Source organism: Cherax quadricarinatus, chromosome 5 (assembly GCF_038502225.1).
Source record: "Cherax quadricarinatus isolate ZL_2023a chromosome 5, ASM3850222v1, whole genome shotgun sequence".
NCBI lineage: Eukaryota > Metazoa > Arthropoda > Malacostraca > Decapoda > Parastacidae > Cherax > Cherax quadricarinatus.
The window spans coordinates 4,234,114-4,251,467 of NC_091296.1; the positions used below are offsets into that span (position 1 = coordinate 4,234,114).

General features: G+C 38.4%; 2 protein-coding genes across 5 annotated transcripts in view; one reads left to right on the forward strand and one right to left on the reverse strand.

Moving 5' to 3' along the window:
• LOC128684914 (uncharacterized) overlaps window positions 1–17,354 on the forward strand; it is a 60,510-nt gene that overhangs the window by 39,609 nt on the left and 3,547 nt on the right. For 3 of the 4 annotated variants that reach the window (XM_053771267.2, XM_070099119.1, XM_070099126.1), the window contains 6 exons: window positions 5,207–5,416; window positions 5,648–5,827; window positions 6,453–6,620; window positions 9,443–9,625; window positions 16,186–16,350; window positions 17,061–17,347. In XM_053771267.2, coding sequence (XP_053627242.1) covers window positions 5,207–5,416; window positions 5,648–5,827; window positions 6,453–6,620; window positions 9,443–9,625; window positions 16,186–16,350; window positions 17,061–17,303 — 1,149 coding nt within the window. In that variant the 3' untranslated portion in view covers window positions 17,304–17,347. Of the gene's footprint in view, window positions 1–5,206; window positions 5,417–5,647; window positions 5,828–6,452; window positions 6,621–9,442; window positions 9,626–16,185; window positions 16,351–17,060; window positions 17,348–17,354 lie in introns of those variants that run through there. The other variant, XM_053771268.2, reaches the window with a different exon arrangement.
• LOC128684915 (pancreatic lipase-related protein 2) overlaps window positions 9,991–17,354 on the reverse strand; it is a 75,757-nt gene continuing 68,393 nt past the window's right edge. The window contains exon 13 of the transcript XR_008406434.2: window positions 9,991–17,193. The gene's annotated coding sequence lies outside the window, so the exon portion shown is untranslated. The remainder of the gene's footprint in view (window positions 17,194–17,354) is intronic.

Here is a 17,354-nt window from a genome sequence, read left to right on the forward strand (position 1 = left end):
AATTTCAAGCTACTTTTGGTCCTGAAACTAATCAAAGTCATTTCTGCAGTAGATCTTCAATTCTATCAAATGAAACCAAGAAACCGAGAATACAACCATAAAAACTATACGAAAAGCTCCGCAAAGTCGCTGTTTTAAACGAAAAATTCGGTCACAGATTTTTTCTCATTATGTACTGTGTCTGCAGGATTTTTTTATATGGTGCACACTTACCACATAGACCCATTCTTTCACATCTAGGCACAAATTTACTGCTCACAGGTTATCTGAGTGAACTGAGATCATGGCATAGAATATCGGGACTGACCTGCACTTCAAAGCCATAGTACAACGGGACCCACCCTGAAAGAGTTAAAGGCAAAATCTTTATTCTGATAGAAGGGATAGGTTTTGGAATTAGAATCTTTGTTTTTCTTTTTCGGGTTACCCTTTCTTGGTGAAAGATGAGTGGTGGTGGGTTAAAAATATTATTATTATTATATATATTTTTAACACCAGCTGTTTTCTACTAGGGTAGGGTGACACCCCTCTCCCCCTTAAAAAAAAATTTTTGCATCATTCTCAGTCACTGTGTTGCTTCCCTAATGACATTATCCATTATGAATCTGTTTAAACTATCATATAAAAAATATGAAGCCTCTGTAATTATTATTGTGAGACTGAAGGATAGTTAATCTGGTATAGAGTGGGTGTTTTCACTGTTGCTTTTTTTGCCACTAACACGGTTCTTTAGGGAGATTCGGAAGAGAAGTTGCACAGATTGGTGAACAACTTTGGGAGGAAATATAAAAGTAAGAAATTAAAAGTAAATGCATATAGGGGAAAGCAAGGTGACGAGAGTATCAAAAAATAAGGGCAATGAGAGACTGGATATCAGATTGGAAAGAGGGAGTATTACAAAAAAAGTTATTCTTAGAGATGGTAGGTTTACTTATTTTGTAATACTGTAAAGAGTTCGGGATACATAATACACCCTAAAATAAATTAATCTTTAATATAATATAAAAATCAATCTTTGGTCTAGAGGTATTTAAAATATATATACATGTTACAATAATAAATTATTAGCATCTTAAAATAATAATATATATATATCTATGCTAAAATAATAAATTATAAATAACATTTGTATAATAATAAATTATGATCAACTCCGTGTCTCACAAGACACTTATAATGACGTTCTGTGTCCCACACGACACTTATTCGAGTTGTGACGCTCCTTCTCCACCGTGTCACTGGACACCCTTTTCTCAGTGTAATGACGCTCCTTCACAACCGTGTCACTTGACACCCTTTTCTGTGTCCCACGACACTCCAGCTCTCCGTGTCACACGACTCCCTTTTCTTCTCAGTGTTCCACTACGATCCTGTAGCATATCTCAGTGTTCCACTCCATCATACTTCCTTAAGTGTCACACTACGGTCCTGGCCCGGTTCAGTGTAACACTCCAACCTTTTCTTCATGTAATGTCCCACTAAACAGCATCAGTTGACTCCGGCCCACAGTTGACCAGCATAGGCGGTGAGTCCGCAGACATCACCGGTAGTCCTGTAAATACTCTCTAAGGCCGGTAGAAGTACACTGTAAGATGATCTGGTGAGTACTATCTACCGCCTTCAAGACCAGTTGATACCGCAAGGTGGTCCGATGAATTACTAGCAGAACACCATGCTGCAAGCTCACTGAGTGCGGCCGTCAAGTAACTGAGGCCATCAGACTCACTGAGCTGCGGTGAGCGGCTCTTCTAAAATCAGTAGAAGCCAGTAGAATACTCTCTACTGCCAGTAGATCTATACTGTAAGGTGTTCTGGTAATTACTGCTTAGCTGTGTACCTTGAGGTGTTCAGGTACTTAATGCTGCTAAAGCCAGTAGATGTGTACCGTGAGGTGTTTAGGTACGTACTGCTCTAAGGCCGGCTCAGCAGTCCCCACAATGGGTTTGATGACGTACCCAGTGGTACTGCCGGCCGGCAGGTTAACTATTTAACCGCTAGTTTGGCAGGGGGCCGTAACAGGGAGTATGGAGGAAGTAAATGTGCTTGGATATTTGGGAAGGGACTTGTTGGCAAATGGTTCTATGAAAGGTGAGGTGAAGCATAAGAATGTCAGAGGAAAAAGGATGAGTAGTGCATCGAGGTATCTGTGGAGACAACTTTATCCATGGAGTCGAGAGAGGGAATGTACCAGAGTATATGGGTGTGAAGCACTGGTTTTGAATGTTACACTGAGTTGGAGGCTGGAGGCAGGAGAGATGTTGTATTTGAGAGGGGTGTGTAGCGTGAATATTATGCAGGGAATTTGGAGATTGGAAGGTGTGGAGTTACAAAAAGAGTATTATTTTGAAGGCTGAGGAGGGGTTATTGAGGTGGTTTGGACATTAGAAAGGGTGGAGAAAATTAGGATGACTAGGAGGGCATATAAATTTGTAGTGGAGGGAAGGTAGGGTATGGGTTGCCCTAGGAAATGTTGGAGGGAGGGGGTAAAGGTTTTGAGTGGTAGGGGCTTGGACATCTAACAAGCTTGTGTGAGCATGTAAGGAGTGAGTGGAGGTAAGTGGCTTTTATGATTTGACATGCTGTTGGAGTGTGAAAAAGGTAACATTTAGGAAGGGATTCAGGGAAACGAGTTAGCTGGACTTAAAAGTCCTGGATGTGGAAAGTATGGTGCATGCTCTCTGAAGGATGGTGGGGATGTTGTGGTTGGTAGGGTCATCTGAATTGTGATGATGGTGCTTTTCTGGCAAGACAGTGATTGAATGAGTGACACTAAACAAATTTTCTTTGTCATTTTACCTTGCCTTCATGGCAAATGACTAAGGTGTTAAAATAAATAACCATGGAATATCTTGCAGAATAATTTACTTGTTATATACTAAATTCTAGGTGGTAGGTTGGTAGACAGCAACCGCCCAGGGAGGTACTACCGTCCTGCCAAGTGAGTGTAAAACAAAAGCCTGTAATTGTTGTACATGATGGTAGGATTGCTGGTGTCCCTTTTTCTGTCTCATAAACATGCAAGATTTCAGGTACATCTTGCTACTTCTACTTACACTTAGGTTACACTACACACACTTTTTTTTTTTTTTCAACAAGTTGGCCGTCTCCCACCGAGGCAGGGTGACCCAAAAAAGAAAGAAAATCCCCAAAAAGAAAATGCTTTCATCATTATTCAACACTTTCACCACACTCACACATAATCACTGTTTTTGCAGAGGTGCTCAGAATACAACAGTTTAGAAGCATATACGTATAAAGATACGCAACATATCCCTCCAAACTGCCAATCTCAAACACCTCCTTTAAAGTGCAGGCATTGTACTTCCCATTTCCAGGACTCAAGTCCGACTACATGAAAATAACCGGTTTCCCTGAATCCCTTCACTAAATATTACCCTGCTCACACTCCAACAGATCGTCAGGTCCCAAGTACCATTCGTCTCCATTCACTCCTATCTAACATGCTCACGCACGCTTGCTGGAAGTCCAAGCCCCTTGCCCACAAAACCTCCTTTACCCCCTCTCTCCAACTCTTTCGAGGACGACCCCTACCTCGCCTTCCTTCCCCTATAGATTTATATGCTTTCCATGTCATTCTACTTTGATCCATTCTCTCTAAATGACCAAACCACCTCAACAACCCCTCTTCTGCCATCTGACTAATACTTTTATTAACTCCACACCTTTTCCTAATTTCCACACTCCGAATTTTCTGCATAATATTTACACCACACATTGCCCTTAGACAGGACATCTCCACTGCCTCCAACCATCTCCTCGCTGCTACATTTACCACCCAAGCTTCACACCCATATAAGAGTGTTGGTACTACTATACTTTCATACATTCCCTTCTTTGCCTCCATAGATAACGTTTTTTGACTTCACATATACCTGAATGCGCCACTCACCTTTTTTCCCTCATCAATTCTATGATTAACCTCATCCTTCATAAATCCAACCGCCGACACGTCAACTCCCAAGTATCTGAAAATATTCACTTCTTCCATACTCCTCCTCCCCAATTTGATATCCAATTTTTCTTTATCTAAATCATTTGACACCCTCTTCACCTTACTCTTTTCTATGTTCACTTTCAACTTTCTACCTTTACACACATTCTCAAACTCATCCACTAACCTTTGCAATTTTTCTTTAGAATCTCCCATAAGCACAGTATCATCAGCAAAAAGTAACTGTGTCAATTCCCATTTTGAATTTGATTCCCCATAATTTAATCCCACCCCTCTCCCGAACACCCTAGCATTTACTTCTTTTACAACCCCATCTATAAATATATTAAACAACCATGGTGACATTACACATCCCTGTCTAAGACCTACTTTTACCGGGAAGTATTCTCCCTCTCTTCTACACACCCTAACCTGAGCCTCACTGTCCTCATAAAAACTCTTTGCAGCATATAGTAACTTACCACCTATTCCATATACTTGCAACATCTGCCACATTGCTCCCCTATCCACTCTATCATATGCCTTTTCTAAATCCATAAATGCAATAAAAACTTCCCTACTTTTATCTAAATACTGTTCACATATATGCTTCAATGTAAACACTTGATCTACACATCCCCTACCCACTCTGAAACCTCCTTGCTCATCCGCAATCCTACATTCTGTCTTACCTCTAATTCTTTCAATTATAACCCTACCGTACACTTTTCCTGGTATACTCAGTAAACGTATTCCTCCATAATTTTTACAATCTCTTTTGTCCCCCTTCCCTTTATATAAAGGGACTATACATGCTCTCTGCCAATCCCTAGGTACCTTCCCCTCTTTCATACATTTATTAAACAAAAGTACCAACCACTCCAACATTACACATGTACAAGCATATATATACATACCCCTCTGGGTTTTTTTTCTATTTTCTTTCTAGTTCTTGTTCTTGTTTATTTCCTCTTATCTCCATGGGGAAGTGGAACAGAGTTCTTCCTCCGTAAGCCATGCGTGTCATAAGAGGCGACCAAAATGCTGGGAGCAAGGGGCTAGTAACCCTTTCTCCTGTATATATTATTAAATTTAAAAGGAGAAACTTTCGTTTGTCCTTTTAGGCCACCCCACCTCAGTGGGATATGGCTGGTGCATCGAAAGAAAGAAAGATATGCTAAATTGCTTTTTTTCATTGTAGCTGAATGTTCCAGTTTTGGAAGTAAGTTTCATAGTGGCCCTCTTGTATTTCAGGACCCGATTTGTTGGCAGTTGTCTCTGCCACACCTGGAGGTACTGAGAAACAACATGCTACAGACCCGAGGACAGGCTAATACCATGCGTCTCTCTCTGGGTGCTGCTGCCTTGGCCATCCAACCCAGTCTAAAGACAGTGGAAACCCTGCAGTCGTGGGACACTTACACTGCTGTTCTTTTCCTCCTTGATATGGAAGCCAAACAGAGGGTACAGTAATCAGTCATGTATTGACTTGCATTTTTGTTTATCTGTTCCCTCCTTTTCTCTTCACTTCTCTTATTGTACTTGCTCTCTCTTATTAATTTAATCATGAAAATATGCTTTGATAAAAGGAACTTAATGTTATACACAACATTTATTGTCATTGGACCTACCATCAACATCCTTCATTAGTGAAAATGCACAGTGAACAAAAGAGATTCCCCGCTATCCCCACAGAGTACAAATGGCAGTCGTTGTAATGAGCGCAAATTAACTGTGACCACTTTGACCATTAACTATCATAAAGACCTGGACATGATAGAGTTGAAGAGGGTGATGAATGCCTGCCCTATGCTCTCTCATTTGACAGTCAGCAATGCTGAGAATATTCACAAAGATTTGCCTCTACTGTGCAGAGTGAGTATATTTTGTATGTAATTTTTTTTATATATATGTTTTGCATACACGATCATTGTAGATTCTGGCAGTATCATCCAAGGCTGGTAGAGATGTGTGTATCATTTTGAAACTGATATAGTCACTCATGAATTATACTTATTGGTTTCTCAGTATTACAATTTTCATTGCTGTTTACCTGTCAGTAACGTTATTCAGTAAGTAAAATATATATATTTTTTCAACAGACCGCCATATCCCACTGAGGCAGTGTGACATAAAAAGAAAAACGAAAGTTTTTCTTTTCAAATTTAGTAATTTATACAGAAGAGGATATCTGTTAGGGTTAATGTTCATTTATGTTAGTTAACCCTAATAGATAAACTTCTACCAGTCTTCCAAGAATACTTCTTGTCTCAGTGCCAAAGACAGGATAGTGTACACAGCAGTGATGGACACTGGGGTAGTAGTAGTAGGTTGCTTTCTGATGAAATCTTCCATGGACTCAGTAGCTGTCGTGGCCACATTGATATTTTTTCTGGCAAGGACTCTAAGAGTGGTGTTGGTACATCACCACACTGAAAGACCTTCTTATACAGTAATTTAAATTTGAGTTTATTTAATTTGATTCTATGTTACCTGACAGATCATACCAATGAAGCAAGTGAAAAATCTGACTGTGGATGTCTCCAAATTAACAAACCTGGAGCTGACGGTACTACTGGCAGAGATGAGCAATTTAGAACACTTGACCCTGGAACTCACTCCACAGGCAATTGTTAAATTTAACGTTCCCATTGAAGGAGAGACTAGGGTCAGTATTACTATTGTTGCATTTTACTTTTACTAAAACCTTTCTGGTTGTCTCCATATTTTTTTGAGCTGTTATTTCTTCTTCAATAATTTTTTTTTTTTAACAAGTCTGCCGTCTCCCACCGAGGCAGGGTGACCCAAAAAGAAAGAAAATCCCCAAAAAGAAAATACTTTCATCGTCATTCAACACTTTCACCTCACTCACGCATAATCACTGTTTTTGCAGAGGTGCTCAGAACACAACAGTTTAGAAGTATATATGTAAAAAGATACACAGCATATCTCTCCAAACTTCCAATATCCCGAAACCCCTCCTTTAGAGTGCAGGCATTGTACTTCCCATTTCCAGGACTCAAGTCTGGCTATATAAAATAACCGGTTTCCTTGAATCCCTTCACTAAATATTACCCTGCTCACACTCCAACAGATCGTCAGGTCCCAAATACCATTCGTCTCCATTCACTCCTATCGAACACGCTCACGCACGCCTGCTGAAAGTCCAAGCCCCTCGCCCACAAAACCTCCCTTACCCCTTCATTCCAACCTTTTCGAGGATGACCCCTACCCTGCCTTCCTTCCCCTACAGATTTATACGCTCTCCATGTCATTCTACTTTGATCCATTCTCTCTAAATGACCAAACTACCTCAACAACCCCTCTTCAGCCCTCTGACTAATACTTTTATTAACTCCACACCTCCTAATTTTCACACTCCGAATTTTCTGCATAATATTTACACTACACAATACCTAGGGATTGGCAGAGAGCATGCATAGTTCCTTTGTATAAAGGCAAAGGGGACAAAAGAGAGTGCAAAAATTATAGGGGGATAAGTCTGTTGAGTATACCTGGTAAAGTGTATGGTAAAGTTATTATTGAAAGAATTAAGAGTAAGACGGAGAATAGGATAGCAGATGAACAAGGAGGCTTTAGGAAAGGTAGGGGGTGTGTGGACCAGGTGTTTGCAGTGAAACATATAAGTGAACAGTATTTAGATAAGGCTAAAGAGGTCTTTGTGGCATTTATGGATTTGGAAAAGGCATATGACAGAGTGGATTGGGGGGCAATGTGGCAGATGTTGCAGGTGTAGGAGGTAGGTTACTGAAAGCAGTGAAGAGTTTTTACGAGGATAGTGAGGCTCAAGTTAGAGTATGTAGGAAAGAGGGAAATTATTTCCCAGTAAAAGTAGGCCTTAGACAAGGATGTGTGATGTCACAGTGGTTGTTTAATATATTTATAGATGGGGTTGTAAGAGAAGTAAATGCGAGGGTCTTGGCAAGAGGCGTGGAGTTAAAAGATAAAGAATCACACATAAAGTGGGAGTTGTCACAGTTGCTCTTTGCTGATGACACTGTGCTCTTGGGAGATTCTGAAGAGAAGTTGCAGAGATTGGTGGATGAATTTGGTAGGGTGTGCAAAAGAAGAAAATTAAAAGTGAATACAGGAAAGAGTAAGGTTATGAGGATAACAAAAAGATTAGGTGATGAAAGATTGGATATCAGATTGGAGGGAGAGAGTATGGAGGAGGTGAATGTATTCAGATATTTGGGAGTGGATGTGTGAGCGGATGGGTCTATGAAAGATGAGGTGAATCATAGAATTGATGAGGGGAAAAGGGTGAGTGGTGCACTTAGGAGTCTGTGGAGGCAAAGAGGGGAATGTATTAGAGTATAGTTTTACCAACGCTCTTATATGGGTGTGAAGCATGGGTGATGAATGTTGCAGCGAGGAGAAGGCTGGAGGCAGTGGAGATGTCATGTCTGAGGGCAATGTGTGGTGTGAATATAATGCAGAGAATTCGTAGTTTGGAAGTTAGGAGGAGGTGCGGGATTACCAAAACTGTTGTCCAGAGGGCTGAGGAAGGGTTGTTGAGGTGGTTCGGACATGTAGAGAGAATGGAGCGAAACAGAGTGACTTCAAGAGTGTATCAGTCTGTAGTGGAAGGAAGGCGGGGTAGGGGTCGGCCTAGGAAAGGTTGGAGGGAGGGGGTAAAGAAGGTTTTGTGTGCGAGGGGCTTGGACTTCCAGCAGGCATGCGTGAGCGTGTTTGATAGGAGTGAATGGAGACAAATGGTTTTTAATACTTGACGTGCTGTTGGAGTGTGAGCAAAGTAACATTTATGAAGGGGTTTAGGGAAACCGGCAGGCCTGACTTGAGTCCTGGAGATGGGAAGTACAGTACCTGCACTCTGAAGGAGGGGTGTTAATGTTGCAGTTTAAAAACTGTAGTGTAAAGCACCCTTCTCACAAGACAGTGATGGAGGGAATGATGGTGAAAGTTTTTCTTTTTCGGGCCACCCTGCCTTGGTGGGAATCGGCCAGTGTGATAATAAATAAATAACATTGCCCTTAGACAGGACATCTCCGCTGCCTCCAACCGCCTCCTCGCTGCAGCATTTACAACCCAAGCTTCACACCCATGTAATATAATATTGGTCAAATATTCGTTCGCTGCAAACATCAGCTTGTTTGCCTCTTCACTAGAATATTTAGAGAAGCTTTTTTGAACATGTCAGTCAACTTTACATATTAAAACTTACATATTTTATAATAGCTACAGAGCACTTTGATTTTGATCCTCGTAAAACACACTTTCTTTATAACTATTTACACTCTCTAACTGTTTCAAGCCATATAATATTGGATTAAATTCTATTCATTAGGAAAAAATTTGTTTCAGTAGAAAATATCTCATTTACATGTAATGCCAATGATTTTATATATATTTTTTTTTTTTTTTGCTCATTACCTTTTATTTGTAAACAAAGCAGTTTTGTTTTCTATAGTTGCAAAAACTGTTACATGTTGTCTTATTTAATTGCAGAGTGCCATGCTGCCCAGAATCAAAATCCTGGTTATTGAATTTATCTCCCCTGGAGTGGATGTCTGGGTATCACCAGAAGAAATAAACTTACATGCAAAAGACATAATAAGCTTCCTGTCATCGTTCTCATTTGTTAAGGAGCTTTATTTTTACAACACTTTGCTTGCACCAGCTCCATATTTAGTAAGTGAATCTTAGGTGTGCACTTCTACGGCACTCAGTACTACTCTGTGAGGAGTGCCAGGTCACCCTAATAGTCCAACATGTCTCACATATTGCTCTGTTCATTTCAAACATCTTCAATACTTGCTTAGTCCTTCCTTCTCTCTTGACAGTCCCACATAAATTTAAACTATGATTTTTTAACTAAACTCTTCCTGTTGATGTCCGTCATTCAACATCACCTCATTCCTTCCACTCTCTTTTTCACATTGGTTGTGAAATACTGAATGACCATAAGCTTATGGGTTTAGCCCTTTCCACCACTATAAGTGTAATTCTACAACATGGTGCGCTTAGCGCTTCTTTTTTGATTATAATAATAATAATAATACAACATGGTGCTTTATTCAACTCTATATTTAGTAAGCTAGCTTTTGTTTTGAGAAAAAGAAGTTACATTTGAAGACTAACACATCACCATGGTTCCATGATGAATTATCAGTGAATTAGTTCTAAAATTAATTGTTAAAAACCATGCAATGACAAACCTTCACTGTAGACATTGTTTTGCTCAGGATCAGTTTTATCATGTACTATACAGGTTTGTTCTTCGTGTAGTGCTTTTTCTTCTTGATTGTTGTTGCTGTGTATGATGTTCAGTTTAAAAGGTAATTGTTCACTGCAATGTGTATGTCATCAGAGTGAGTTTGTAAACTATAAAGAAAATGTTAGTATATGGAGACAGTATAAAGTTTGTGTTCCCCTAAAGTAGACAAATTATTTGATAAATTATTTATCATGTTTCATGTACAGTAGAAACCCCATAGCCACTGATTTAATATCCATCGTTTACTGTGGCCCAAAAACACTTCTTAATTTTGCATAATAATGGCCCCAAAGTGCAAAAGTAGAGAAGCTGGCAGTTTTTCAAAACCTAAGAGAAGCCTTGAAGTGCTTCCCATCAGTGAAAAAGTGATAATTCTCTACTTATTGTGCATAATTTATTAATTAAACTTATAATAGGTATGTATAGGACTTTCATATGTTTGCTACTTTCCACATTTTCAGTATCCACAGCAGGTCCTTGGAACGAAGCCCCCGCAGATACGGGGGTTCTACTGTATAATGGTTATTATAAATTCATCATGAATAATTTTTAATGTACTGTGAAAATACCAGTATAGACAACCCCTAAGTTTCTGAATGATCTAAGCAATCTTGCAGAATTAATTATTAGTTATTTTAGGTTAGGTTACTTTAATTAATTTAACCTAAATCCTAAACAAAAATTTTATAATTCTCCACCAGAAATCAGACCACATTACAGTGATTGAAAGGTAACATCTGGTAGACTTAATTTGTTGGAAACAATGTGTTTATGTACTGTATGAGAGGCTGGTGTAGCAGTACAGCATACTTTATATTAATAATCTTCTGTTTAACTAGTAGGGATTTAGGACTTAGTTTGATAAGGGGAAATGGGAGAGGTATAACACCAAGTGAATATAGTATGAGTGTGCACAATGAAAACAAGTTTGGATAAGAAATGTTAAGCTAAGAATATGAATACCATGATAGTATGTATCTGCACACCTCTGGCAAGATGGTGGTAGAGTGAATGATGGTGAAAGTGTTTGTTTACTTCTTAAGTCACCCTGCCTCAGTGGGAGACAGCCAGGGTGTTTAAAAAAATAGAGAAATCCAGTACAATATATATACAGTAGAACCCCTGTATCTGCAGATTTAGCTTTCACAGTTTCAGTTATCCGCAGTATACTGTGGCCTGAAAATAACTTTAATTTTGCTTAATAATGGCCCCAAAGTGTAAAGTAGTGATGGTGGCAGTTCTTAAAAGCATAAGAGAAGTTGTGAAGTGCTTCCCATCAGTGAAAACATGCTAATGGTCTAGTGGCTAACGCGACGGGCTGGAGTTTTGAGACTCTATGACCGCGGGTTCAATCCCGGCCGGGGGTATGGTATGCTAATTCTTGACAAAGTTCAATTGATAAATTATGCACAATATCATAGTTATGTATGTGAACAAAAAATGACTTATATGGTTTGCTACTATCCATGATTTTGGGCATCCATAGTAGGTCTTGGAACGTATCACCGGTGGATACAGGGGAGGACTCCTGTATATACTCTGGATGGAATTATGTAGTGTACTGCTTGGATGAATATGAAGCTCTAGTTGATATAGACAAACAGGAATTGGAATCTTTATCTAGGACAACATTTTGGCTGCACAGCAGACTTTATCATGTCTTATAGGTCAAACCAGTGATAGCATAATACATATACAGGTAGAAGACAGGAATATAGCCAGGTGTACTGTAAATTTAAAAATTTAAGCAAATATTGAACGTTGCAATAATCCTACTGGCCCATGCTGGTTAAATCATGAGACACATTTGCATGTTGAATAGTGCGGGTTGTAGTAGTGGTGGTTGACAGCTCTCAGCAGTAGACCTGGTTCAGTATCTTTATAGCTAGACCTTTTGCCACTTTGGAAGCTGCCTTGGTTTTGTTTGATGTCATGATTGAAGCGGTTTCATAGTATTTTCAATTTTATTACTCTCCCTTTATCATGAGTGTTGAATGTGATATTCTCATTAGCAGGTTGTGTGAACTCCTATGTTGGACAAGTACCTAGGCTTCTAAAAGTTTCTCCCACATAAATTTTGTTGCATGTGATTTTTGTAGACAAGCTTCTTTATATGTTGTATATTTTGTGGCTTTGCCTCTATTGTAGAGATCCCAGGAAGTAAAAAAGTTATGACTGCTACTCTATGCGAGAGAAACTGCCAGAATCTTAAGTAAACCAATCAATGAGCATAAGTATACAGACAACCCATACTGATATTAGGAATAATGCATGTGTCCAGCATTGAAGTTCACACAACCATCTAATGAGATATTTTATTCAGAACTCATTTAATATTTAAAGGAAGGAAAAACAAGAGAAAAATCCTATAAAATAGCTCTAATCATGACATCAAACAAAAATGGGAAAAACCCTCTAGCTATACAGATATTAAACTAGGTATACTGCTGAGAAATTCTAACCACTACCAGTACTACAGGTCCACAAACCCTTTATCCAAAATTCTGAAATTGGAAAAGTTCCGAAAACCGAAGGCTTTTCATGGAGTGTGGAGCATCAACCATCTCAGTGCTGGGTCACGCCTCTGTGTGGCGGAGTTGAGAATCATTCTGAACTTCAAAAAATTCTGAAATTTGACACAGTACTGGCCTCAAGGGTTTCGAATAAAGAGATGTGGACCTGTACTACTATAACCAGTAGTACTCAGCATGCAAATTTGTCTCAAGATTTACCCATTGTAAGCCAGTAGGCCTACCATGGCTGGAACAATACACAAATAACCCACAGGAGGAGAAGAGTAATAACAAGTGTGACTTGTTAGTGGTGCAAGTTGGGCCAGAACGTAGCTACTTTCCCTTACCTAAGTGCAGGCAATTTGTGTAATGCAATGCTCCAATATTTGCTTAAATTCTTATATTTTTTTTTTTCAACAAGTCGGCCGTCTCCTACCGAGGCAGGGTGTATATTTACACACATTCCTGTCTTCTACCTGTATATCATGCTACCACCAGGTATGATGTATCAGACTTCATAAAGCTTTCTGTGCTGTTATAACATTGTCCCACATCAGTTTCAATTGCTGCTTGTCTCTCCATCAACTACAACTTGGTGGTATTCTCATTCTATGTACAGGAGGGCCCCACTTATATGGCAGGTTAGGTTCCAGGCTACCGCCGTAAAGCGGAAACCGGCGTAAAGTGGAACACCCTTTTTTTCCACTTATAAATGCATACAAATACTAGATAACAAGTTTACACTAACATATATTAAGTTAGCAATAGAACCAGGCATCAAAAAACAATAAAAAAGTACAATACACACATTGTGCACTCATTACTTACCTTAAAATATTTATAGTCTTAATCTAGGGTGAGACAAGTAGTATTTATTGTAGGAAATCAAGTGTGGTATGTATGGTAATAGCCAGGCTACCTTACCAGGCCACCCCACCCACACATACTATTCTATGATATTTAAGCATCCCAGAGCGATAAAATGTATATACAGTTCACTCATTACTTACCTTAAAATATTTGTAGTCTTAATGTAGGGTCAGGAGTAAGTAAATGAGATAAAACGAATAAATGAGAGAGAGAAAGAATGAGTACATGAGAGGGGACAGGTGCAGAGTTATGTAAACAAACCAGGCGAACGTAAGTTTTGTAAACAAACGAAGTGTACACGTCTGGTTTGTGTACAAGTTACATTGTGTACAGGTTGTCTCTACATTGATACGGTAGAATTAATAAAGAAGAACACTCCCATTCTCATGTAACATCATTTTGAGAAGAAATGAAGCTCTGAGTGAAGGCAATGGAAATAAGTCACACTGACTTTTTTGGGTTATCCTAGGTTCTCTACACGTATGTTGTTATGTATGATAATCTATGTAACTGTATTTGTGTATACCTGAATAAACTTACATACATACGAAAGGAATAATTTTCTACAGTTACCCCCAGTAACACATTTTCTCTTATGTTAGATTAGAGAAAATGTTATTCTTGCCGTCACTTGTACAAGTTATGTGGCTCCCACATCTTATATTTATGTTTATTTATTCTATTGTGGGGTGTATTTATCATCTTTTTATGTTATGTATCGTGTTTATTATATAATTTTGAAAAAAAATATCATGGATGGATTAATGAAAATGTGTATATTAACGTAATATACGACATTTAATGAGACTCGGTGAGTATTGTTATTATTATCATTTCTAATATGGCTCACTTGTGCAAGTCGTCTGCTACCACATCTCACATTTATGTTTATTTATTCTACTGTGGGGTGTATTTCTCTTATTTATATGTTATGCATCGTGTTTATTATATAATTTTGAAAAAAATATCATGGATGGATTAATGAAAATGCGTATATTAACGTAATATACAACATTTAACCCTTTGACTGTTTTCGACGTATAAATACGTCTTACGAGCCAATGTTTCTGACGTATATATACTCAATAATTCTAGCGGCTTCAAATCAAGTGGGAGAAAGCTGGTAGGCCCACATGTGAGAGAATGGGTCTGTGTGGTCAGTGTGCACCACATAAAAAAAATCCTGCAGCACACATTGCGTAATGAGAAAAAAAAAAACTCTGATCGTTTTTTTGGAATAAAACGCCGACTTTGAGGTGTATTTTCGTATAGTATTTATCGTTGTATTCGCGTTTTCATGGTCTTAGGTGATAAAATGGAAAACATATTACAGAAATAGAGATGATTTTCATTACTTTTACGATGAAAACGACCTTGAAACTAAGCTCAAAGTAGCGAAATGTTCGATTTTTACCAATGTTGAAGAGTAAATAAATCACACCACACGTCCAATACACGTCAACTAGGGAGTCTAATATTCTTTCACTAGTGCACTGATATTATTTATACCATTTTTACAATAATGCAGTCGTCTGCATAACAGTAAATTTTGTATTTTTTTGTATGAATAAAAAATCAAAATAGAAAGCAATAATAATATAAGAGGGGCCTAGAGATGTGACTAATGAACAGAGCATATGTTATTTTAGTGCCACGAATGTCTACCTTGTTTATTCTGGACCCTATTTTGAAATTGGCATCTTTTTTATTTTGCGTGAAATTGGCCAAATTGCCAATTTCTGACCACCATATTGGGTAGTCCAAATTAGTAAATGGGAGGTTTCTTGTACTCAGCTGATAGATAAAATGGAGTTCTAAAGAAATAGCTATGAGTTTGGTCAACTGGAACAATGGAATTGGCTGAAAATTGGGCTCAAAGTCGGCGAAATCGCCGATGCGCATATGTCGCCGAGACCGCTAACTTCGCGGGACCATAATTCCACGAGTTTTCGACCAAATTTCGAACTTTTGGTGTCATTACCATCGGGAAAAGATTCTCTATCATTTCATAAGAAAAAAAAATTTTTTTTTTTTCAAAAATTGAGCGACATAGAATGACAGTTTCAGAGAGGGGCCTGAAACAGTCAAAGGGTTAAATGACTCGATGATTATTATTATCATTACTAATATGACGTCTGGAGACATAAAACACTTACCAATTTTAATGTGTACCTGCATGCCAGCACAGTATGTAAGTTTATTTAGGTACAGGTATACATAAGTATAATTATCAGAGTATATATAAAATATGAAATAACTTTTAAAAACATTTGAAATTTTGGAGTTTCCAGACAAAATGGAGAGACTTAGTGCTTACTGAGCTCATGGAGAATGTAAACAAACAGGGTGGGGCACGGTGACCGTATTAGAAAGTCAGGTGGGGGGAGCCGTATAGCGAGTTTTGGTCATAATTTGAAATGTCCGTATTAGCGGAACGCCGTAAAGCGGGGCCTTCCTGTACTGTTTGAATATGAAGCTACTAACATTTTATAGAGAAACTGACGAATAAATTGGTGTCAGTTTTTTAGAGAAGTTAAATTATTGAGACATTTAATAATTTTTTTTATTCAGTTTGGATACAATTTCCCTAGGTTTATGGATGTATCGGAGGATCTTTGGCTGTGTTACATGACTTGCAGCATCTGTCTGTCATTTCCTGCCATGAGGACATTCCAAGAGAGCTCAGCCAGTGGCCACAGGAGATAACTATGTCAAACCATTATAAGGGAGTGCCTATCATGCTGGCAGACCTGCAGGTAATGTATTATAGACTGGCAACTCCAACCATTTATTGTGTGGAAAATGACACTTGTGTATGGTTCAGGACATTTATTAGAGGAAACATATCACTACAAATGTCTGTACCAGTACTAACCATTACAATGAAGCAACTCGTCTCAGATTATTTCCTCTAATAAATGTCCTGAACGGCATACAACTGTTAAAATTTACAACTAGCCATGTACTGTATGGGTATTTTACTCTAATTCAGTAAATACAACTGAAAGTGCTTCCTTCTCCCTTCCAAATTAATATAATTTATACACCTACAGTAAACATGACAATTTAATAATAGATAATGTTACATGCTGAGCAAAACTCCACGAAAACGTACATACACATGTATGCACATGCACCTTCTTCCCCTTCTCTACCTCCTTTCTTACATAGATATTGCCTTTCTGGCCTTTTCAAGCAAACTATAATTCATTTTGAGGGCGAGAAAACTTTTGATACACTTTGTGAGGCTGATGCTTATATTATTGGGACTGTAATTACTATTATTATAATCAAAACCAATTGCTAAGCCCACTAAGGTCATACAGCACTGCTTGGAACTGTAGTAAAGTAACAGAGATTGTTACATCAGGGCAATGTGTGCACACGTAAAAATTATAGGTTTCACTTTGTGTACCAGACAAGTAAGTTTGCTATATGTAGTGTAACTATTTTGTGTGTTCTCCAGGATGAAACTACATTCAAGCATCTACGAGCTCTAGAGAGTTTAGAGATTGATGAGTTTTATATCAATCCTAGCATCGACATCATGATTGAAGCTCTGCGACTGTCTGGAGTTAAGGTGGCTGTGCACTATCGTCCTGGAATGGAACAAAATCTATACAATTGTAAGTCATTTAGTATACAGTATATTGCAACTCCCTCCAGGATTCTGATAGAATTAGTTCAGGTATGTTTGTTTTCACAATGATATAGCCTGAAATTCCTAGTCATGTTGATTTTACTCAGTTTTTATAATTTT